At 41.9% G+C, this 26,270-nt stretch overlaps 1 protein-coding gene across 6 annotated transcripts in view; it reads left to right on the top strand.

The window, feature by feature from the left end:
- LOC146867157 (uncharacterized) overlaps positions 1–26,270 on the top strand; it is a 1,274,092-nt gene that overhangs the window by 725,851 nt on the left and 521,971 nt on the right. For all 6 annotated transcript variants that reach the window (XM_085603699.1, XM_085603695.1, XM_085603693.1 and 3 more), the window contains one exon: positions 24,700–24,878. In XM_085603699.1, coding sequence (XP_085459825.1) covers positions 24,700–24,878 — 179 coding nt within the window. The remainder of the gene's footprint in view (positions 1–24,699; positions 24,879–26,270) is intronic.

Genomic DNA, 26,270 nt, shown 5'->3' with positions numbered 1-26,270 from the left:
CTTTTGTGCTTCTTGCACTAGTGATGTGAAGTCCAGGTATATGGATACAGACATTCCGTCATGGTTTAACGTTCCTAGTTCACTGGCTTTCCGCAGCGCCGCATCTCTGTCCCTATAGTTTAGTAGTTTGGCTATTATGGGGCGTAGACGTGCCCCTGATGCCGGTCACGGTGCAAGAGATCTGTGTGCCCTCTCAACAATTAACACGTCGTGTTGTTTCAGCCACTCCCATTACGCGTAGGTTGCAGCGACGAGATCTGGCTTCCAAATCTTCCGTCTTGGCCATTAGGGATTGCAGAGTTTTGTCAGTCTTAGATTGTTTCAGTTCAAACTGCTGCTGAGCATCTTCTACGTCTGATATTCGGCGTTCCGCCATGTCGATACGTTCTGTGTGTTTATCCAACCTTTCTGACATACGGTTGACACAATATGTCAGAGCTAATGCGGTCTTAAGGATGAGGCCAGGAGGAGACCGGAACAGAGCACCACCCCCAGGGTGTAGGAATGTCCGATCAAATAGGGGAGCGCGTGTCTGGGCACTGTGTTGTGGAGGCATATATTGTCTCAGTTTAGCCACAAGCGTGGGGTATCTCCATGGGGGGCTGATGAGGCAGTGCTTGAGCAGAGGGTACACGCGTAGATCTGAACGTGGTGCAGATCAGTAATAGGCCCACCGTATATGTAGAGGAGCTGGCACACGGGGCTCGCATCCTGCATCACAGTCAGGCAGCATCACATCATGGGCCTCCTATATAATCAGGAATTGTGTAAGCAATAAATGAAGATGCCTCACCTCAACTGTGCGGTGAAACGGCAGCCCTTCGGAGTGAAGAAGCCACGATGTGCTGCTCCATAGGTTATAGGCCAGGCAAGTCCTTCTTCATGCAGCCCAGAGATGCCCAGTAATTCAGGTAGGTGCGCAGGGCCCTCGCACCCTTTGGAGCATTGATCGGGAGGTACTACAGGCGGGTACGATCTCCCGCCGCAGCACGCTCGCGCCCCCTTTCCACACCTTAATTAGGGCCGGCGGGTCCTCCTAATGGCAGGTGTCGTAGTCTCAGACGAGAGTGCCGCCACCAACCAGGCGCGTCGTCCACTCCTCGATGACCGATGCCAGCACCCAGCGCCGCCGGGGCCCGGCCGTGATCACAGCCGCTATGCCCAGCAGCAACCTCGGCCGTATCAGGGGTATCCGAGGATCGTGCACTGCTTATGAGTGCACCACGGAGCAAATGCCAGTTCCTGATGGCAGCCTGGATCCCACAGCAGCAACCCCCGAATTCCAGTCAGTTTGCGCACACCAGCTCCGGGCCCACGCCGTAGAAGATGCGCCGCAGTCTCTCGTAGCAGGTACGTCAGAGCATGCGCACTAAGGGGCTCCTGACCTCCCCCTGGCTCAGTGGATCACGCAGTTGTTTAGTCGTGGCGGAGACAAGATCCCGCTTATAATTATCTAATTTCATGTCTGATGGTCACAGCAATGCAGTCGCTGGATTTTCGTGCAACGGGATCATGTCTTTGCACACAGGACTCTTGAAGGATCGGGACTTGGTCGGGAGAGCTCGCCTACGGCGTGGCCATTTCCTAGTGTGGCAAGCTCCGGCCCCTCATTACAATGCAATAGTTCATTGTGCTCACACACCTGCTCCTCGCTGGAGGCCAGCTGCCGCTATTGTGCAACGTTCGGCGGGTGCACTAATGACTGGCCGTATATTTAATTATGTTTTTTTGAGGTACAATCACTTCAATCAATCAATTACACTTTTTAGTGTAATTAGATTAGGTAGTGCACGCTATAAGTGGTGCATTTCTAAAATAACACACGTTACATCTATGGATTATTTGTATAACTACAAATCTCTTTTGTTTGATACAGGCCGGTTATTGAAATTGTGCAATCATTTCCATATATTGCCCAGTTCCCTGACTTGAGATCGAGGATTGCTCAGACTGGGAGTCATCATACACCCACCCGTCTTTTCCTTTTAGATACGGGCGTTAAATTTGATCGTCTTATATATTAAGTATTGGGTACCATATTAATTCTTATAAATACGGCTTTTTCCCATTTTTTGGGAAATATTAATCCATTTATCTTTCTCAATATAGATACATTTAAGGATAGAGGCATCTTAGTAGTCCATATTCGACCTACTAGATGTCCCATTCTCTTAAAGGAATCAATAGTAAAGATCAATTAGGGGGGTATTGCTCGACATATAATATGCAGTCAAACTGGGATCATGGTTACCTTCACTACTCATGTGGATTTTACAACTTTCCCATTTGATACTTCACAACCCTGGGGTGTTTTTCCTCACCTGGAGTTGCATGATCTTTCCATTCCACTTTTCTCTATTTGACCTCCTTTTTCATCATCTGTTCTTCAAACCTTCCTTTTCCGCATGAATTCGTTAGGCATTTTATACTGAACATGAACATGCTGAAATTACCAGTTAAAAGATATAAATGAGACAAATAGTATATTTGAATTAATCTGTATTTTCTTAAATATGGTTTTATATAGTTTGTGATGTTTTAAATGTTCTGTCCTATGTCTATGTATATATATATTTATATATGTATTTATGTCTGTTGAATTAACAGCCCTGAAGAAGTCCTTTTGAAAAGGACGAATCGCGGTGGCTGTGTCTCAATCTCCTTTAACATGTTTTAAAAAAAGACTTCATTGAAAATAAATGAAGAAACTTGGAAGATTATTGGTTGACATTGATTTTATACAATTCTTTGTCTCAATTGCTGTGTGGTGCACCTGTGCTGTTGTGTTAAAATTGATCTATTCCTGTATTGGGATCACACTGTGGCAGTGGGTGTTTGTCAGTGTGCACACACGTTTCTGGGTAGTTCCAAAGTACACACACACACATTAGGTATAGCAAGTAAGGTGCTGAGGCCTATAGGGTTCCACTGTTCAGCCTCTTTTGACTTTTAAAATGCTTGCTGCCCCTGCCCCTAAATACGCTAGGTCCTGAAGAATAGCCGAAAGGGGTAGGCTAGAAACATGTTGTCCATTATGAGATAGGAGCATTATTTACCTATATCCTAACATTTCTCTGGTTTTTAACCATACCGACTAGCCACTACCCACTAACCAGGTATTTTTAGAGATTCCCTCCCTTTCTTTCCCCCCTCCTCCCACATAGACCATCTTGTCTCTCATAGCCAATAAAAAGTGCTCCAGCATAATTCGTTGGTCGCAGCATGCCCCGTTCCGCTGCGCAATGGGAAGGACCCTATGATGAAGTATGCCACCAAGGGGCAACCCTGGTGGGTGAGGGTTTCACAAAAAACGATGTGTTTTCTCCTGGGCACAAACTAAACTTTCCTGAAAGTCTAGCTGGGTTCCTTTTTTCCGAGTTATAATTTAGAGATAAGCAAAACAATAGTTGTTTATACATTCACTATACATTAGAAATTACTAATACCAAGCCATTCTAATAAGTACGAGGGCCTGAAATAGTCTGAATTGTCACATTTGTAGGAGTGTGATGTTTTGTAGTTGAGTTGGTACTGTCATTTGGCAGCGCTGGGAGGGGCAATGGGTGGTGCAAGCTGCAGTGGCCTTCTGACAAGGGCCTGGCACTTATTCTTTTTACACATTCCGCATTGATCTAAGGAAGTCAGTTACCACTCTAAGGTGCACTAGAAGGGAGTTCCACAGAGCTGCACCTTGTAAAGGAAGGTTTCCGTCCTGCAAGTTTTTTTGCAGAAGAACAGTCAAATAGACAGTAAGTCCGAGTTAGGGTACAAGGTTAGACTTATGGTTAGAGTACGCTTGTGGATTTGATTAAGATTTGGTTGATATACGGGATCGAGTTAAGGTTAAGAAGCAGGGTTAGGGTAAGGGCAATGGATGTGCTTTGGTTAGGGTTAGGTTGTTTTTAGTACTTTGGTTAGGTCTTGGGTTACAGTTAGGTAACACATGAGTTAAGTGTTGGGGAAGGGTTGAGGTAGGAATTATCGTCAGAGGCTAGTTAAAATGATACATATTGGTAAATGGGCATAAGTGGAAACATTTTACCACTGTATTTGTTTCTTACATTCTCGTGACTACATTTTTGCTATCATATTGTATCCAAATATTTTCAGCTGTTTCTGTAGAACTGTATACATACAATCAGTTATTTCACACTACATTAGTGTCAAGCATGTCCTTTTTAGAAAGAGGAAGTAATGAGGCAAAATTAAGATATCTCTCCTTGTTACGCCTCACCTGGGAAATTGTGTCATTTTGGCATAATCCCAGGTCTACCAGCAGTGATAAATCTGGGAATGCTGCTACAAAATCCATCAAAGTTTCATGGGAACACCTATGCAAAGCCCATGGAATGCCTTCCCAGGGCAGAGTAATGCAACACAGTGATTGGTGCTGCTTTGCATTCCTCCTGATTTATAAAAGCACTCAGGGCCACGCAAAGTGGCCATGTGTGGCTTGATAAATCACATGTGAGGGTTGCGTCGTGTATGCACCACGTTGCCTGTTGTAAAAGTGGCGCAACGCCCTTTTTATTTATTTCCCAAAATAACTAAGACCATATTAATTAAAAAGTACCGCAACACAGCACAGCAAGCCACCTTTGTGCTCTGCACTGCATTACGAGGAAAGGGCAGGCATGTGCCATATTTATTACAATGCAGAGCATTCCTGTCCTCTTCCAAGTGCTGCCATATAATGGGCTGCCTACGGCCAAAGCAAGGGTGCCGGCATTGCATGCATGATTGTTTTTGTGCAGGAAGGGGTACCTTCCTGCACAAAAGCAATCCCCTGATACATATTCCTCTATCTATGTGTGTTGCCAAATGCAGCACACATTGAAAGAGGAAGTAACGAGGAGAAATAAAGAAATTTCTCTTTGTTACAGCTCACCTGGAAAGGTGTAGCATTTTGGTGCATTCCCAGGTCTACCAGCAATGGTAAATGGAGGAATGCATCAACATTGATAGAAGTTGCATGGAAACACCTATGCAAAGACCATGGAACGTCTTCCCAGCGCAGAGTAATGCAATGCAGTGATTGGCGCTGCTTTGTATTACTCCTGATTTATAAAACCACTCGGGCCACGTAAAGTGGCCTTGCTTGGCTTGATAAATCGCATGTGACGGTTGCATCGCGCAAGCTCCACGTTGCATGGGGCAAAAGCGACAGAACCCCCTTCATATATATGGCCCTATTTATTTATTTCACAAACTAACTAAGACCATATTTATTAAAAAGTAGCGTAACACAGCAAGGCAAGTCACCTTGCTGCTCTGCGCTGCATTTCAGGGAAAGGGCAGGAACTTGCCCCATTTATTACAATACAGAACATTCCTGTCCTTTTTCCTGTGCTGGCACACAATGGGCTGCCTAGAGCCAAAGCAGGCACGCTTGCATAATGGTGCAAGGGTGCTTGCACTGCACACATGATTCTTTTTGTGCTAGTAGGGGTAACCTTTCTGCACAACAACAATCCCCTAGGGCATACTCCTCTATCTATGTATGCTGCAGAATGCAGCACAAATAGAAATGGGAAGTAAGAAGGAGAAATGAAGATATTTATCCTTGTTACGCCCCACCTGGGAAGGCGTATCATTTTGGCATATTCCCAGGTCTACCAGCAATGGTAAATCTGGGAATGCGTCAAAATCCATGGAAGTTGCATGGGAACACCTATGCAATGCCTCCCCAGGGCAGAGTAAGGCAAATAGCAATTGGCGCTCCTTTGCATTACTCCTGATTTATAAAGCCACTCAGTGCCACACAAAGTGGCCTTGATAAATCACATTTGAGGGTTCCATATGCACCACGTTGCCTGGTGTAAAAGTGACTCAACCCCCTTCATATATATGGCCCTATATATTTTTTTCACAAATTAACTAAGACCATATTTATTAAAAAGTAGCACAACACAGTACAACAAGTCACCTTGCTGCTCTGCGCTGCATTACAGGGAAAGAGCAGGCATGCGCCATTTGTATTACAATACAGACCATTCCTGTCCTTTACCCAGCGCTTGCACATAATGAGCTGCCTAGGGCCAAAGCAGGCACCCTTTCACCATCGTGCAAGGGTGCTGGCATTGCATGCATGATTGTTTTTGTGCAGGCAGGGGTACCTTCCTGCACAAAAACAATCCCCTGAGACATATTCCTCTATCTATGTGTGTTGCCAAATGCAGCACAATAGAAAGAGGAAGTAACGAGGAGAAATAAAGATATTTCTCTTGGTTACTGTTCACCTGGAAAGGTGTAGCATTTTGGCACATTCCCAGGTCTACCAGCAATGGTAAATCGGGGAATGCGTCAACATTCATGGGAGTTGCGTGGGAACACCTATGGAACCTCTTTCCCAGGGCAGAGTAGTACAATGCTGTGCTTTGCGTAGCATTGTGTTACTATTGATTTATCAAGCCACTCAGGGCACAAAGTGGCTTTGCCCGACTTCATAAATCACATTTTAGGAATTGCATCACATATGCGCCACGATGTGTGGTGCATACGCGATGCAAGCCCTTGATAAATATGCCCGCTAGTCTTGAAGAAATTTCAAATACCTTCAGTAATTTGTGTTTTTCAAACTTTCACTGTGTGACTACATTTAGAACAAACACAATTGTTAATATTTTATATTTTTAGATGCAAGTGGGTCTACTGTGAGAAGTTCTATGTACTTTGTATATTTACCTCTGTCTAATATTATTTGGAAGGTGGGCTGTGGTAAGGGTTATGGCTCAAACTCCTTTGTGAGTAATTGAATGTCAAAAAATTCTAGTTTGGAATGTACTGGGTTTGAAGAGAGCCTGGTCAGTTGGCTCTAAGCTGTGGATTGGGCAAGAATAAACTTCCGAAGACACTTCTTCCGTGTCTCTCCCACCTTATTTCACTGGTGATAAACAGGAGTGTGATGCAGCATGCTAACAGGAGTGCTCTTCTGTCGAGTCAAGGTCAACCGAGGAGGTTGCGTAGTGTTCCTTCTTTCCAGTGGAGAATCGTTGGCTCTATTCACAGGTACTGCAGCAGTGCTGTACTGCGTAGTGGCTGAGAGGCTCTCCTGAGGCCCTCTAGGGGTGAACAGCATTTTTTGAAGTCTCAAGGAGGAACTCGGAAGTCTGGCACTTGGATCTCTGCAAAGACATCAGAAAAGGTTTGAGGCTGTTCACCACTGCGCAGATGCAGTGGCCATTTTAACATCACAGGCATAAGTAAAATTTAGCAGGACACTATCGCACCACTGCACAGATGGGGCAGTGATTTTAAAACCAGGCACAAATATAATTCGGCAACCTATTTCACACCAAACTGTACAGACTGAGCGGACATTTTATAATCAGGCGCATGTCAGCTCAGTGGCCATTTGTATACAGTTAGGCGCTTCCGGTGGACATATATATATAGTCAGTTACATACAACAGGGGCAACCCTATTACCTGAACCAGGGGCAAAGTAACACTGGAATCCAAACAAGGGTTCAAGTATAACACTCAAATATTTAAACCACCCAAAAAGGAGACATATAAGAAAAAAAGGGGAAGAGAGAGTAGAAAAGACAGCCCAATGTTTTTTGGGCACAGGATAACCATTTATACAATATTTGAATGAAGTACAACATTGTTTGTTTATTATTATTATTACCAAAGTTAGACAAACAATCGTAAGACAATAATGGTGCTCAGAGGTTTACACAAACAGTACAAAAAATACAGTGTATAATCAAACAAAGTGGCTGGGGGACAATATACAAGGGCGGGGTTCAGAAAAAACAGAAACAGCACTCAGCAAAAGAATGCGTCCTCCTCATTTAGGGCCACATTAAGGCGTCAACGGTGTTTCAACCAAAAATGAAATTCGAAGGTCATCATCAGGACCAGACAATAAACTTAGGAGCGTCCAAGCAGTTTTCAATAAAACATTAAATCATTTATCCAGGAACTAATACAGATGAGAAATCACATGAAGAGCCAAAACTCCGTATGGATACAAATTGAACCGTTCCGTGTTAAAAAGCCTCATTGAGTTATGACAAATCACAGAGCCAAAGATGATAAAGTAGTTTAGAGGACTTCAAAAGTTATTGAAGGAGACAGGACTAAATGAGCAGTTCTCCACGGGTCCAAAACTACTAGTACAAAGCATCTGTTTCCGGACGCGTTCTTGACCGTTATGATGGTGGGACTGGGCAAAGCCAAGAAGCGTAATTAGGTGGGCCCATAACCTGTGATCTCCTATTCCGGTTGTTTAAATCTTCACTAATTACATCTACTAGTAGTTTTGGACCCATGGACAACAGCTTATTTAGTCCTGTCTCCCTGAATAACTTTTGAAGTCCTCTGAACTACTTAATCATCTTTGGACCCATGAATTGTCATAATTCAATGAGGCTTTTTAATACGAAACGGTTCAATTTGTATCCGTACGGAGTTTTGGCTCTTCATGTGATTTCTTATCTGTATTAATTCCTGGATAAATCATTTAGGGGCACATGCATCAAAGTAGGCTTGTGCAAGTCCTTAATTGCGATTATTAAGGAATCGCAATTAGGGACTCTTAAAAGCCTACGCATGTAGAAATCGCTATTAAAATAGCGATTTCTAAACATCCCCTAATTACGACTTGCAAAGTGTGAGTCGCAATTAAGGAATGGCTTCCCATTCATTCCTATGGGCCTACAGGCCCATAGGAATGAATAAGAAATTGCATGCGCAATTTGCGAGTACCAATAGGTACTCGCAAATTGCGCATGTAATTTCAAGGGTGCAAAGTTGTCAAAATGACACCCTGTTGCGCCCTTGAATTTGTGATGTGCACCCATGTTGTGCACATACATGCCCCAAGCGCATGTGTGTGTGTAACCTGAAACTTTGAAAAATGCACTTTAGTGCATTTTTCAAGGTTTTTGCAAAATACAGACCAGAGTAATTTCTCTGTATTTTGTGGCCCCAAATAGCAAATTCGCTATTTCTAAGGGGTACATGCATTGCATTTAAGGAATTCCTTAAATGCAACCGCAATTTAAGAAATCTCAATAAATCGCGATTTCATTAAAATGCGAGTGACTCACACTTTGATGTATCGCAATAGGCTTATTTGCAGGCGCAAACGGCCGATTTTTGCGAATCGTACCGTTTGCGCTCGCAAAAAACATTTATGCATGTGCCTGATAATGTTTTATTGAAAATTTCTTGGACGCTCCTAAGTTTATTGTCTTGTCCTGAATATGACCTTCTAAGATCATTTTTGGTCAAAACACCTTCAACACTTTAATGTGGCCCTAAGTGAAGAGGATGCATTCTTTTGCTGTGTGCTGTTTCTGTTTTTTCTGAACACTCCCTTGTATATTGTCCTCAGCCACTTTGTTTGATTATACACTGTATTTTTTGTACTGTTTGTGTAAACCTATGAGCGCCATTATTGTCTTACGATTGTTTGTCTAACTTTGTTAATAATAATAAACAAACATTTTTCTACTTCATTGAAATATTGTATATATGGGTATCCTGTGCCCAAATATAATCTTTTCTTCTCTCTCTTCCCCTTTATTTTCTTATATGTCTCCTTCTGGGTGGTTACATTTTTTGAGGGTTATACTTGAACCGTTGTTTGGATCTTATATAGTCAGGCATTTCGACTATATTTAAATATTATGTTTCTGGTAGCAAGGTGGCCATATTGAAGTGTTTGAGCGCCTCTTTTTCAGAATGTTATACACTAATTTTTTCGTATAACTGGCGGCCAAGTTAGAAAATAGTCAGTGGACCTTGCTTTATCTTTTCAGTTTCTATATTTAAAAAAATATATTTATTGTTTTATAAAGTAACAAAACAATATATTTCAGCATCATAAAATATTGCACCAGGTACACCCTCCAATCACCCCCGGGACGTCCGCAATTAATGGTACTTACAACTCATAATATTCCTACCTACCACCCTACTTGTCCACTAATGGGAATTGGTACCGAGCCATTGTTAATGTTACTGGGACTTATAGAGCGCACTAATACCCGGAATTGCCATGGCGCTGAGGACACAGTAGGCCTGCTCAGACGTCTAGTTCTGGAAAAACCATGGTTTTAGTCCTTTCCTAAAGGTGGAGAGGGAGCCCGCCTTTCTGAGCTCACTCAGAAGAGTGTTCCAGAGTTCAGAGGTGCCAAAGCAAAAGCTGCGGCCACCCCAGTGCGATGTTTGAATTCTGGGCACTGTCAGGAGTTTGGCCCCTGTAGAGGGTAGATGTCTGGTCGGTTCATACCAGGCAAAAAGGTTTTGCAGAATGACAGGACCTGTGTGGTTTAGTGCTTTGTAAGCCAGACACAGAGCCTTGAATTTTATGTGTTGTGCTACAGGAAGCCAATGCAGGCTGTGAGGCTCTTTAGATACAGATTTGCACTTAGGGGTATTGGACAGTAACGTTGCTGCTGTATTTTGTACAATCTGAAGCTTTTTTAAACACTGCTTCTGAATGTTCAGATACAGCCCGTTACAGTAATCTAGTTTAGACTGCATCAGCGATGTAACTACAGTTTTTCTGGTGCCCACGGGAATATAAGGAAGAATCTTCCTTACTTTCTTGATAAGGAATTGGGAGGAGGAGACAGTTGCATTTGTGTGCTGGGTGAGGGAAAGTTTGTTGTCAAGCCACACTCCTCGGTTCTTAGCCTTAACCGCAGATTTTGGTGGATCTCCCATCTCTGCCGGCCACCACAGATTGCCCCAGTTTGGCTGCATATTACCAAAGATCAGGATCTCTGTTTTTTCAGAATTAAGTTTAAGACATTGGTTAATGGTACACATACAGTTCTGAAATTGCTGAGTAGGAGGAACCTGATTTGTATATGCAGCCACCACAATCTGGGTGTCGTCGACGTAAGACGTAAGACTGAACCCAAAGTCCTGGATCAAAGGGGCCAGTTCGGAAACATATACGTTAAATAGAGAAAGGTTCAAGGAGGAGCCATGTGGCACTCCGCACGGGAGGGCATAGGGCTCAGAGTGATACCCATCATCCGAAACTGTTAATCTCCTATCCTTGAGAAAGGAGGACAGACGGGCCAGTGCTGTACCCCTGGCCCCCAGACTCTCTAGCCGCTGTTGCAAGAGGGAATGGTTAACAGTATCAAAAGCGGCTGACAGATCGAGGAGCAGTAGGGCAGCCGTGCCTCCTCCATCCATCACCGCTCTGATTTCCTCTGTGCCTTTGATGAGTGCCGTTTCCGTACTGTGTTCTTGGCGGAAACCAAACTGGGTTAATTGGATATTCATAAGTTTGTCAATTATTTTGGCTGGAAGCGGCAACCGGGCTATAGGACAGTAGTTGTTCGGGTTGGTTGCATCAAGGGTAGCTTTTTTTAACAGCGGAAGGATGGAGGTGTCCTTCCACATGGACGGAAAGTTGCCAGAGTCAAACATTGAGTTAAAAATTTCTGTTAACCCAGGACTCACCAGGTCCGCAATTTCGTCCAGAAATGCTGGCAGGCATGGGTTGGAGGGAGATCCCGACTTTGCTTCCTGAATGTATTTCGCCATATTTTGCTGTATTTCATCAGTCTTCAATTTACATATTTTTTACATTTGTGGAAAAGTTGCCCTTGAACATCCAGAAATTTACTCCACCATCATTCTTTCTCAATATCCCAGGAGACCCTCCCATGGTATGGGCCAAATGGAAGAAAGTATTTAACAAGTATTTGCAGCACAAGTTTAGGCGCAGAATGAAAACTAGCACTTTTATTGCACACTCTTGGGGCAGAGGGTCAAGAAGTGTTGGAGCATCTTCCCGATCTTAGTCTTGAGAAAGAACAAGCGTTAAATGAAGAGAAAGATTGATGAGAAGCAACAAACAAGAGCAACAAATTGTAGTGCATACAAAAGTTCTTTCCGCAGGCATATTAAGTTTAGTAGTAAGTCTTTATTTTCAGAGAGTCCTTTGTACACAAACAGCCAACGCGTTTCACCCTTCACAAAGGCTTCTTCAGGGCAAAGGTAAGACGGCCAGATTCATGTCTCGGTTAACAGAGTTCAGCAATATCTGTTATTTGAGAAACGTCACTGTTGTTGGACGCTGTCTCCATTCACGAGGCGTGAGTATTCAAATATTCTCAGTCCAATTTGAATATCAGTCATCAAAAAGGGGAAGAGCTTGGTCTTGTGGCATAACTGAGGCTCCAGTGTAGGTAGGTAAAGTGCTTGTGAGTATCAGCGTGTGTCCACAAATAACCCTGTCCGGCAGCAGCAGCACAAACTTTGATTTGTATGCACTACAGTTTGTTGCTCTTGTGTGTTGCCTCTCATCAATCTTTCGCTTGAGTTAATTTGTGGTCATGTGGCAGCTGGCCATTTGAGGTGGGTAATACAAGTACAAAGTATCTTTTTTGTGACTAGCCTAGGTAGTGCAGTTGCCATCTCACCCTGCTGCCCTCTGTCTTTTCGAAGCGTTAAATAAATTCAACATAGTAATTAAGAAACTGGATAAGCATTACTTACCTCGTATAAAATAATTCCACATTTGTAAAGCGCTGACTTATCACCGCTAATGGTATCCAGGCGCTGGGGTGGCACTGAGATTAAGTGAGCTATTGCCTAGAGTAAAATTATGCTGAGCTGCTGCCGGGGTTCAAACCATGAGCCCCATGCTCTGGAGTCAGCCGCTCTGGCCGCTGCGCCACACCTCTCCCAGTACAATTCTTGAAAGATATCATTTTGGAAGACGCACAAAAATGGATGAAAAAAACATTGAGGAATATATTGCTCAATTACTACTACATTGCAAGAGTGATCGTATTGGAGACGAGTTATGATTGAAAGACCCCCCACCTTTGAGTTACGTTCTGACCATGGCTAAAAGTGTCAAAAGAGTTACACAGAGTTGGCAATGTGGAAGAAGTAGTAAAAGCAGTAGAAATGAAGCTGGTGGCTTAAACGGAAGCAAAGCCCACTAATGGTGTTAAAGGAGGATGTTTTAGATGTGTACAATTATGGCATTTGACTAATCATTGTTGCGGTCCTGCATTGAGATCTGTATATCACCAGTGTGGAAAAAAGGGTCATTTAAAAAAATGTTGGTGCTCGGTTTGGTCAAAATCTTTTCGTACTGACGTAGCGGATAGATCCAAAGAAAAAATGCATAAAAATTGTGGTGTCAAAGAAATTGGAAAAGAATAGGTGTTACATAAATAATGAGTGAAAGCTTGATACCAAGGTGTCAGAGAATCCAGCTGATGAAGTGAAAATAGGTGTTGTTGACATTAATGTGTTATTTGATTCTTGTTCATGCTTGCCCATTATAGACAGGGCGTGTTTCAAGAGAAATTTCCTGGTATCAACCTTTCATGGATAAATATTAGACCTTGGGGGTATGGAGGGCAGGAAATTAAAATGCAATTTTTTTTATCAGCACTGTTCAATATCAAGGGAGAAATATATGTTGCATTAAAGGGTGATAATATCTTGGGATGGCCACATCAAAAAGAATTGGGTATGTTCCTAGACTAAAATTCTCAATCTTGGTTGAGAGTCAGTCAAATAACAAATTGTTGTGCTAATTTTCCAAAAGATTTCCCTGAAGTCTTTACAGGAAAACTAGGGTGTGTCAAAGAATACCAGCACTAGAACAAACTTAACCCAGGTGGTGTACCTTTTTTGTCTAGGGTAAGGAAAACACCACACAGAGTACAACTAGATGTAAGTAAGGCATTAGAGATGCTAAAACGAGAAGTGATCATAACCAAAGTAGAAACATCAGAATGGCTAGCCCCTATTGTAATGGCAAAACACCCTCAGATGCTATATGTCTGTGTATAGATTTAAGAGGATTGAATAAATAAGTGATTGTGGACAAATTTCTATTACCTAACATCTCAGAGATGATGTCTGCAGTATGTGATGCAGGATTGTTTACTACAGTGGATCTTGCATCCGCTTATCAACAGATCAAATTGCTTCCAGACTCGCAAGAACTAACTGCGTTCATCACACCCATGGGTGCCTTCAAATTCCTAAGGATGCCGTTTGGCCTTGCCTCAGCGGCCTCTATCATTTAAAGGTTTATGATGTTTGCACATGGAAAGTTGAAAGGTTGCAATGTTTCCAGGATGATGTTCTCATTAATGGAAACAACTGGAAAGAGCACAGTAGGAGGGTTTGCTTGTTCTTTGTAAATTAAGGGGTGCTGGTTTGGAATTAAATGTAGAAAAGTGCCTGTTTGGTAAACAAGAAATATCATATTTGTTGCATACTATCACACCTGAAGGAGTCAGACCCAGAATAGAATTGGTAGATACCTTATGTAAAATGTGCCCTCCAAAGAACAAAGAGGAAGTTGTGTCTTTTTTAGGCATTGCAGAGTTTTACAGCAAGTTTGTAAAAAACATGTCTAGTAAAACTGTAGCGATGAAAAGTCTGAGTAAGAAAGGGGTGGAGTTTGTTTGGAGTGTTGCTGGTCAACATAAAATTGATTCCATAAAAGTGTACTGTGGAAAGCACTTAATCTAAATGCATTCATGGCTCACAGACATACAAGGGTTGTCACTGATGCCAGTTACAAGGGTCTGGTGGCTGTTTTTCTTCAGCATGAGGATGAGGAGGAATACACAATTGCATGTGCATCACGTGCTTTGAGAGGAACAGAGCACAATAATCTGTAATTGAGAAAGAGGCCATTGCTGTAAGTTGAACAACTAAAAAATTCTAATATTTCCCATGGGGAAGGTCCTTCACTGTTGTACCTGACCTCTAGTATCTGAAGGAAATATTTATTTAAAAAGTGTATTAGCTAGGATTTGAAAATGGGTAGAAGAACTACCTACAGGTACACACGTTCAATGTCAAGTATATTCCTGGTGTGCAAAATTGTGCTGCGGTTTGTGTGCCAAGGCTAGTCATGGAAAGTCCTGATGATGGGAAGTACACTTTGGATTAAACCATATGGACTGATGAGTGTAGTTGTGTGGTTGTGAGTGGGGCTATCAGTGAAGAAGAGTGGAAGATAGAGGTAGAGAAGGATGATTCAGTGAAAACTGTCATTCTGTGTATGATGAATGGGTGACCTGTTTAAAGCAAGCTAAGTAGTATGACTTGTCCATTTTGGATGGTCAGTAATGAACATTCAGAACATGATGGGTTAGTATTCAGAGGAAGTCGTCTGGTGGTTTCCACAAGCATGAGGTGTTGGGTTATCAATATCTCTCACGAAGGACACTTAGGAACGCGTGAAAAGAAAAAGAAAACTATTGCAGATTTCTGGTGGCCAGGCTTGGACATTGAGATAGAAAGAAAAATCAGAGAGTGCATTGAGTGCAGAGAAAGTGATAAAATACAACAACCTAGGTGTGTTCCCATGATTTGTAGGTAGCTTCTGAGAGGCTTGTGGCAAGAGATAGGATTGGATCTTGTCGGTCCATACCTATTTGTTATCAAGGTGGCCTGAAGTTGTATGTGTGTCAGACATCAGTTCTGGAACAGTTATCCGGTTTTTAGAAGATATTTTCAGGAGAGTAGGTGCTCCCAGTAGTTTATTACCAAATAATGCTGTGCAATTTTGTTCTAGTGCAGTAGAAGATTTACTAGCATCTTATGGGATGGTACATACGAGATCAACTTTGTACCCTTCAGAAACCAACAAAATGGTGGAGTGATTTAACAGGACTCTGAAAGAAGGCTATAAGTTGGCTAAAAGTAATGGGCTGGACTGCAAGAAAGAGTCACGGTCGCCTGGTATCATATTGTCTTTCCCCTCACATGATGACTGGGAAGTCTCCCTATGAAGTGTTTAGAGGAAGGAAGCCCAATTCCAAGTAAGTTCCAGGTTGGATGAGGTGTATTAAGGGTTGGTTGAACGTATCCATAAACAATGACTGGAGGAACAAGGAGTGTGAGAAAATGCTCAAATGTAAGAACGATTTTGATGCAAGGCATGCTGTAAAAGAGACGGATGTTGTTGAAAGTGATTGGGTAAAAATAAAGCTCCTGTGGGGACACAACCCGGTTCAAAATACACAGAGCCAAGAAAGGTGATAAAATCTTCAGAAATGCCATCAAGACAGACGTTGGTAGAATATGAGATCTTAGTAGGGTCATTTTGTGAAGAGTTATGATTGTCAACACACTCGCCAACAATCATCCTCTACTTGTGAAGGATCTGCAGAATTTCTGAGGAAATCCTCCATAGAAATTTATAGGCACTGGGCTTTTATTGACAAACCCTCATCAGAGGAAAGAAAACAAGATCTTATGGAATGCCTGACTATCTCAGAGACTATGTAGGAAAGCAAACATTGTTTTCACATGTATATGATATGTAAGTTGTCTGTTCATGTTCTTAGGTCAGGTGGTCTCAATTTATTCTGGGTTGTGTTGAACCTTCTCCCAATTTTCATATTTTATTTTTACAAAGTTTAGAGTTTTATCTGTATTGTGATGTTATTTGCTTCGGTCTTTACTGATTCCCTTTTACTTATTTCATATAAAAGGAAGATGTGTGATAAGGGCTATGGCTCGCACACGATTGTGAGTAACAGAATGTTATAAGTTCTAGGATGGAACAGGCTGTGCATTTGAAGGGAGCCTGGTCAGGTGGCTCTAAGCTGTGGATGGGGCAAGAATGTCTCACTAATTTCACGGGCATTACAATTCATCTATGTGGATTTGTATAGCATGAACCTAGTTTATGGTGCAATGAAGCGTTGCACTGAGGTCAGTTACAGGAAGTGTTGAGCCATGAAGAATTAGGTATCTGGGATAATTTGGCTGGTATTCATGATGTGAGTGTTACACATGGAAAACTTATTGTTTGAAGAGTGGTATTTGCAATTCTTTACTGGAGGAAATGAGTGATAAAGCTTGGCAAATCTATGGAGCATAGCAGGAGAGGCTAGGTGTCTGGAACTCCTTGAAAGTTATTAGGCTGAATTAGTAGATAGTGGCTGGAGCTTGAAAGTAAAAGATCGCTTCTTTGTTTCAAAGATGCATTCAGTGATATAAAAGACTAGCACACAAGGGACTCTGGGTGAAATTTGGTGGCACTAGGCAAAAGCGGTACATAATCTTCTAGTACATATCTCAATCGGTGTGTTGGAACATGTTACAGATATGTATAGGATCATTTACAGATAGTAGGCTAGTTCCCCTTTTAAAGTCACTTCCTTAGCCCAGTGGGCCCCTCAGAACTAACTTTCAACCCAGGATACAAGGGAGTAGATGCCCCACAGCCTTCTGTAAGAATGCTTTCTGCTGTTTGTCCTCTCTAGTATCTTTGCACCTAGGATCTTTTTCCAGATCTGTAGGGAGCACTTTTCTGACCTGACCACAAAGATGTTTGAATTTACTTACTGTGGCAGTGTGCATCAAGGGGTGGAGGTCTGCTGCTTTGGAAATTGCTGCCTCCATGAATAATAATCAGGCAGCAGGAGCAGAATCTCCTATGTCTGTAGGTGCCAGTCCATTGGTTTGTGAAATTAACACCCTATCTCCCTCTCTGACATTTTTTGCCACCACGAATGTGCGACCTGTACCAGAGCTCTATTAAAGTCGTTCAAACAGAGCCCTGCAAGCTCTACCTGTAGATTATTTTCAACAGTTCTTTTGAGTGGTTTGTGAGTTGTTTGATTCTGATCCGGTGAGCCAGTTTTGTCCTGACTGCTCAAATGTATTTCCACATGTCGGCTTTCCACTTATGTTTGCCACGTACAGCTTGGCTTTTTCTCATATGTCTTTCAAGATTATGGCACAGTTTATTTGTGTTGGCTATTTGTTCGACGCTTTTTGGTCTGGATTTGATTTTTTAAGTTGTATTTGGGGCCTAAAGTAAAGGGCTGTCAATATTTTGTGAGGGGGACTAAAATGCCATATTGTCGGAGGTGATGAACACTACATGGAATCTCTTTGGCAGTGCCCTCCCTTGTAACCTGTGTGGAGTTGGTATAACCATACTTTAGGATTTTGTTTTTCATGATTGTAATCTGATTTTGAAAATAGAGTAATAAGCGCAAGGTCCTGTCTTGATTTGGATTTGGTGGATATATGTTATGTGTTGAAAACCAGATCCAGTGTACATCCAAATGAGTGACTTGAGAAGGATGTTGCTTGGATGCCTAGGAACAATCGATTCAACACCACTTCAGTAGCTTGTTTGTTTCCTATTTTAAATCCCTGATGAGCAAGATACTGTTTATCAGAAATGTCCTTAAGGACGAAAGGACTATAACCTGGTTTACAGTAAATTAATATGATGATAAAATATTAATTAGGCCATTATGAAATCTGCTTATCGCATGTCTAGCTGTATTGTTCTAGGAATTGTAATCTCTGCACATTCTAATTATTGGTTTGTGATAGATGATCGCTAGTCCCTCTTCTCTGCCATCTAATCCATTCTTCATAAGGATAGGTGACATGCTGCTAGACCCACAAATACTTGGCCGCCTTGTTTCAAGTTTATGATTTGACGTAATATACAAAGACTGGTTGAGAGTGTCAATCAGTGTCTTATTTAGGAGCAGACTGAGCATCTTTCCTATATCCCAACTCTAAAGGGCTCCACAACTTATCTAGCCCAATTGTACTAAAGATGTGTGTGTGCCTGCAGTTGCTCTGGCTTACAGACACAAGCAGCTGGCTGCACAATGCCTGCTTAGCAACCTGGAAAATCCATTCAGGCCTTCCCTCCCTATTCAGTCCTGGTTGTCTCCTGAACTTGGGTCATTCTGGTAGCAGGTCCATGGCCTTCCACAACAGACCACTCTTCTTGCTTGCACTCCCCAGCCAAACTAGACCTATCTAGATTTAAATCCTCCTGCAAGATGACTGTGTGCAAAAATAAGAGACTTCAGTGGTCAATCCCGGAAGACACACCCTAGTACAATTTCAACAGAAGTTCAGGTGAACACTTCCCACAGAGTCCTCATCATGTCCAGCTTCTAGTGAGAGAGTTGGTGAACTGGTGTAAAAAGCCCTTGACATAGTCGTCAAAGTCCAGAGAACAAGCCAGATGTCTCCAGACTCCTGGCACAGGTGCCTCAACCAAGCTGGTCCTTTCTCTGTTTTCAACTTTCACTGTATCTGCAAATACTAAAAATGGGAGATGGAGTTTCATGTGATTGGTTGAACATTCACCTAAGCTTGTGGCACCACATCATCCCACTACCCCATACTGTCACTGGCACCAGGCCACTGCCTCACCTACCCCTGTGCTTCACTGTGTGGAGAGGTTACGTTGGCAACTCTATCCAAAGCTGAGGTTTATCTCCCTCTGAGCCAATCTCTGCCCATTCTGAACTACTAGTTCCCTAATCAGCACTTCAAAGAGGCACATTGCTGAGAAGTACAAATACAAGTCTGTGCCTTTTCTAGAAGGAAAGAAAGGTTCTGGTGTCTTGATTTTAGGTTGAGAGGGGCACTGCAGGATTGTTTGCAGTAGGGCACACATGAATTGCTGCAAGTGTGGGTAGGCTTACCAATGGGAACTTTCTTCCTATTGGTTAAGGAGGAGCTAAGAGTCACCCCACCCACAGGCTAGTGCCAAGCATAATTGTGGCACCCAAGGCTCTTTCTTCAAATCACACTGGACTTGTGGAAGACAGAAGAACAGAACCTGTTTTTCAGACCTGTGAGGAGGCCTGAAAGTCTTGACCTGCTCCTACTTGTACTCAGGACAAAGAAGTGGATTTCAAGGGTCAGTTAGCTGACTTCCAGTTAAGCTACAGGAACACAACAGGCTGCTAAAAGCCGTTTCCCTGAATATCCCAGCTGACCTGTTCCAACTGGATCAGCCCTAGACCCTGTTGATTTCTTCTGCTGGAGTAGGTCTTTACCCTCAGCTCCTGTTTGTGACATCCTGGCATCTTCCATAATTGAAGTTAGCCGATTCAATGATCGGAAGTACCTCTGCATTTCACCAGCTTCAGTTGACAAAACACTCATGATTAAAGCCTGTGAGTATCTGTTTATATATAAATAATTGCTTTTTCTCCACTCTGGTGACCTTGGCATTAAGTGTGTCTACCTTTTAACACATCCGTGCGTTACTTCCTGGACTTTCCGCCATCTCTGCCACATTGATGTTAATTCAGCATTTAGGCCCTGTATGCCAGTGCAACCATTCCCTAGGTTATCTATAGTCTTGATGTGACCCTCATATCCCATGTAGAGTCGACGCCATCTATAGACAGACCTGGCATTGAACTATACACTGGGGACAATCCCAGATCTGGCTATCTGTATTCAGTACAACAAGCTGTCTTATGTAAAATACCAATGAACTATTCATGTTCTGGCATTTGTCACTTCTCCTCTTTTGTTTGGTTACGTTTTTTTCACTTGGGGCTACTTGACAAACTATCTCATCACTCACCTGGTCATGTAAGCTTGATTTTTGTACATTTTTATTTCTGAGTAAAATTCAATTCCGACTAATTGAATATGACAATGACATACTGATAGAATTTCATGTATTGTGCCTAGATTGATAATTGACAGAATTCTTCTGTCTTATAAGTAATGTTTCAACTTTGATTAATTCAAGACAGGAAACTCCTGTCTTATTATATTGTGTTTCTCCAAAATGAGTTTCATGAGAACGCATGTTCCAAGTTGGGCAGTGTCAAAGTGTACCCTTCTTACCATCCAGAAAAACCTGTGACTAAGAAATGCTTGACACTAAAGACCTCTGGAGTGCCGGGACAACTTCTGCCAAAGCAATCCTGTGAAGGTGCTTTGCCACTGGCCCAAAGATTCAGGTTGCTCCCACTCAAAGCTTTTCCATAGCAAATCATCTGTTTCTGTGGGACATCGCAGGGAAGGCATCCGGCCTTGTGGAGCCCTGTTCGGCTACAGCTTGCGACTTAACCCCACTGGAGGAGTCCAGTCTGAATATGCCAAATGTGTCCTCCCAGCAAGGGACATTCCTTGGGCCTGAATTTTGAAATTCTCTGGCCAAAGGTCAGTGGCTTTACTGGAACCTCGTTTGATAGCTATCTGGTCGTGTGGAGCCTTCTCCGCCACAGCCTGCTGCCTTACCCCACTGAGGATTTGTGCCTTCTGTTTCAGAGATTAGAAGGTAAAACTTCTGACAGGGACAAACCTGGTTGCTGCATCCGACTAGGGCTCAATCATGGTTGGGCTTAAATTACACCTGTGTCCCGTTTAAGTGAAACCACCTAACTGTGGTTGGCACTGAATGCTTTTTGGAGCTATTTTTTATTTAAAAGTGTAAAAATTCATATCTGTAGATCCCCTCATTGGACTTTTGCTGTATTAGTGTCATTGTGTTCAGTAAATCACTATTTTTATAAATTGAAGTGGAGTTTTGGTACTAAAGGCTTTACACTTTTTCTTAAGTTATGCCGGTGTGCTCTCTGCCATAACTACTGGGGGTTGTGCTGTGGTTAAGTTACTGGAATCATCACTGGGCCTAACAAGAATAGTGACATTGTTACTTGTGGTGGACTACTACCCATCCCAAATTGTAATCCATGTTCACGCTCTGACGCTCTTTGTATACTTTCTTCATATTGCTCATATGAAATTTAGTTGCATTATTGACTTGTTTGAATTGCTTTTGCTGAATAATGTTCTTTGTAAAGAGATCTGATGTTCGAGGGCCTTGTATATTATATATACAAAACAAATAAATATAATAAATGCCTTTATATTGCTTTAATCTTATTGTATGCTGCTTAGAAAATGACAGCTCAGCGGTGTAAAATGCTCAGGATTACAGCAAATGTGAGCTAAACTTTTTATCTCATTTTATTAGCTTCTTCACCCTTCCCTTTCCTCTAGCATGTCTGGCTCTTGACTAGTGCATTTACACTAATGGGTATCATTATTTTTCATGCACTATTACGGGGTGCTGTAGTGGGGTTCAACAGTGCCCATGCACAAAACCTTGCATTTTACAAGTTCATGTTTAAACTTGACATCTTTTTAGACAGTGACGTTTGACATGCTTTGCAGATACATGATCATGTATTCATGAAGTGCTCTGCGGCAAGCTCATTTCCTACAAAGCATTTTATCAGGACACTGTACATTCTGTTCTACCCATGTATTTCATTGTCCTTTTTAGAGACAGCTCTGAATCAAAAAGACAAACAATAACACTGGCAAAAGACCTCAGACACTGCGAATGGAATCAGTTTTTATTATATAAATTGCTTCTGAGTTTAGCTCGCCAGAGTAGCACTTTTATGGATTGTCTTATACGTTCGACCGTGACTGATTGCCATCCCGGCTGACCTCCATCACTATTCTGCAAATGACTGCGGCCTGTTCCATACCATACTAGCTTCCTGATACATCCCACACAGGTAAATGGGGAGTTAACTTGCTCCAAGGAGATCTGGCAGAACACACTTCTCACTATGGTCTCTGTAGTATAGTTATTGTTCGGTATGGTTATCATTATGATATATATTTATATATTCATATAATCACTGCAATAATTATAATGGTTGAATTATTCATCTTCCTCACCATACTTGTAATGCTGGTAACAATCCTTTGTTTCCTTCTACTAATAATTGCAGCTCACATATTTTACACAAGAATCAAATTGCTTCAATAACTGTTTGAAATGCCAATTCATGTATTTCCTGTGTCTCCCTTTGTGCATGCCTAAGAAAACAATGAGAGGGTACATCTATTTCCACAGCGTCCTTGTGGGAATTAGAATGGCCATGTTCTGAGGTTGTAGACACCATCAAGTACCTTGTCAGGTTTAGGGGTCCAGATGACACACTGTGAGCTAATCAGGAATTGAACCGACATATTCTGATTATATGGTTGGACTCAGTCCCCATATTTTGAAACATATGTTGTCCAAAAGCACAGTCCTACTTAATTAGTAATAGCCGTACAACAGCTCAAAACACCAATGCACAAAGTGAATATGTGCTGTATATTTGTTGAGTTTTTACTCCTGATTAATTACTACCTCTGTAAAAAGTACACTGGAAGAATTTGCACAAATAGGCTTTGTGCTTGTTTCATATACATTATTACTTACTCACTGGTTTGCCGGCCAATTGCGAACAGGTAAGACCTGGTAGTGAGTGCCTTAGTAATACCATAGCCATTATGGTTTGTGCACGAATGGGTGAGTGGCATGTTAAAACTGGCATATCTGCACATAATTTGAACATCTTTACTGAGATTTAGATGACCTCTTCAGAAAGTATGCAAAATTTCTCATGCTGCCTTTATTTTCTCTTTCTTTCGCTCTCTCCCCCAGCTTTCTTCTCTCTCCTACAGTCTCACTAATCCCGACACTCCTACAGGCTGGGGTTTTGATGCAATGAGAATTCTCCTAACTATGCCTTTGAATTCCATGGTATCTGCACAAAATCTTCCAATAAGCGTTCTGTGTAATTTAAGGCCAGTGACTGTATGCATGAACTTTGAAGCAGTTAGAGAGATACGTGTTGCCAGTCGGGAACATTTGGATCTCACACAGAGGTTTGGCAGGTCCTCAAAACTAAACAAAGGGCTTTTTACCAAGTTTAATGCCTAGCCACAGACAGTGCAGGTACATGCCAATAGTGCATGCGGAAAAAAACGTTATTGGAGTTGATTATAACATTCTACCCATATCTTCAATCAACAAAATGTACAAAAAGCAAAGGAGAGGTTCTCTCTTATTTTGTCATGGAAAGTTACACCCACATTGGTCAAATGGAGAAACTTTATAAGGCTTCCCAGCAATTATGTTTTCAATTTAAATTCTCAAAGGACATTTCTGGAAATTGAGAACTCAAAAAGTGTTTCCCTATGTACTTTTCTATTAGGTACAATGGAGAATAGTACAATCATGGAACATGGTCAACGGTCAGTGTTAAGTAAAAAATATGGCATTCGTTCTGAGACTAGCGTGTAGGCAGAGATCATGTACTTTGCCCAGGGCATGCTGGACATAACAAATGTCTATTCTTAGTGAACACAATGGCAAAGGTTCTTCTCACAAAGAATGGAGGAAGCCCATGCATTGTACCCGGTACTCACTGGTCATGGTTGCAGGCTGTGCCTATGAGTTGTGGTTAGCTAATAACTGGGTGCAAGACACTTTTATAAGGGCATGTCCTATGCCTGTGGCCCAATATGCACAGCGATATGATTGTATCAGTAGGGATATTGTGTGTAGGGCATGGCTATTGACTATGTTCTGTGTCAGTTCCCAATGTGCATGGCTTCAGGTCCTACCTGATAGGTACTGGGGCCTGAATTATAGTACATGAATTGGTTGGTGATTAGTCTTTGTGCGCAATGCATAGTGTGCAGTAGTGCAGGAGAACTGAGTACAGGGCCTAGGCAAAGGTCATGCCATATATCTGCTGGGTACAGCCACAGGCTGCTTTCAGCCAGTACTGAGATTAGGTCAAACCTTATGTTCCACACGCAACAATCTGAGGCTATTAGTTTAGCACTAACAGCAAGGTTAAAGATGTGCACCCTGCCTGGATCCACTGGCAGCAGCTGCAGGGTATTCCAGAAATAACTGGGAGAAGGGGTAGTGAGCATAGTATTTGGTGGTAGGCCATATTTAGGACTTTGTCCAGTTTGGTATATACAGCCATAAATAGTACATTAAAGTGGTTTAGGTTGTTTTCAACCAAACTAAACGTACTTTAAAAAAACAAAATGTTTGAACAACTAAGTAAAATTGTGTTGAATTATCATAAATGGTAATTATTGTCTTCAACTTTGCTTGTTCTTGTAGGTGAACATGGTGAGGCATTAGCAGTATGCTTCAGTGCTCCGGAATCACTAAAACTCCAGTTATTTAGCAAGAGTTCGGATGCTTGGATGGTTGCAGCAACATTCTACTCAGTTCTTCTTTACGGCAGAAATCCCTTTGTCGAATTAGATCACCTTCGACTGCCTTCATTAATCGATGAGGTACTGTCTTGTTCAGTTGTAGTCAGATTTGTAACTAAATGTCAATTATGTATCCTTTTCCGTTTCATTCTGGGTAAAGTATGCAGTGATTTTAAAAATTTAGGATTAGGAATTACTTATAAGATGTGAAATTCAATAATGTTATATTTTGCCAGTAAAATACACTACAGGTCAATGCGTGTACCCGCGCCCTTGCCATGTGCTGCTTATGACCTCACATTTACTCATTGCCTGTATAATGACCTCATTGATAATATCACTTATCACATTTGAAATGACATCATTGATGAGAACACTATGTATGGCATGGGGAAGAGTTGAAGTTACTTCAGTTAACTATTACAAGTGAATTTCTGTGGGTTTGTTTAGTATAAAAAGTTATGTTTAAACAAACATTATCAGCTTACTATAACATCACTTTAACCTGGCTTTAACAATCTGTGGACAGAATTCATTTGACCACTTCCATTTCTGTCTTTGGCATATATTAGAGTACACCATGACAGTGTGAGTGAAAAACTACATCAGTTCTGCAAAGGTTTCTTTCATTGGGATTTCCAGCCCTACCCCAGTCAATGTGCCTAGGTCATTGCCACCACTGTGCATAATCATGAGGTGAGGAGCTTGGGCATCCACAATGGATTTAGCCAGCAACTGATGAAACCTTAACCCTATCCGGCCAAACCACGTAATCTGCACATTTGGCAGACCCAAGTCTCTGTCAATACCTCACTTTTTCGCTGCCTCTTTAGCCCAATAGATGTAGCTGTGGCTAACAATCCATACTGTAAGCATTTTGAAGTGAAGGAACAATAGTAGTTAGGAGAAGACTGGAGCTGAATGAGGTAGTTTTCCAAAGGAAAGAAGTTAAAATGAAGGTGTTTTTTTTAACAACAAGAAGAAATATATACATATTTCATTGGATGCTGTCAGCATGAAAGAGAATAAAGTGAGGTAGTGTGTTGGATGGGTGAGAGAGAAGTCTTATTATTGGCTGTTGTTTTAAAAAAGAAATGTAATACAGACATGGAAAAGCTTTGGATCTGTGGAGTCAACCACAACTTCTGTATCTTATTTGAAAGCAGAATATTCTTTCTAGAATGTGCTGTGAACTTTTAACCTACTGCTTTCACTGGGTTGCTAGCTACACTGAGCTGAGACTGTATTGGGGGAAGGGTGTTTAAGAGACAGAACAGTTTTTTTTAAGTTGAGGAGTGATGACACAATATAAGTAATGGCAAGTTTTCATTTCCAACTCAGGACTATGTAATAAACTGTTGTGTAGTATTTAAATTTCAGAACAATGAAGCTAGATATCGGATTGAACTTCTGTTTTTGTTTTTTTAAATTCTGCAATGATCACGAAAACATCGCGAAAACGCAGTGACAGGA

Source organism: Triturus cristatus, chromosome 1_2 (genome assembly GCF_964204655.1).
Source record: "Triturus cristatus chromosome 1_2, aTriCri1.1, whole genome shotgun sequence".
In the NCBI taxonomy this organism is placed as follows: Eukaryota; Metazoa; Chordata; class Amphibia; order Caudata; family Salamandridae; genus Triturus; species Triturus cristatus.
Note: the sequence above shows the minus strand (reverse complement) of the source record. Positions and strands in the feature narration are given on the sequence as shown.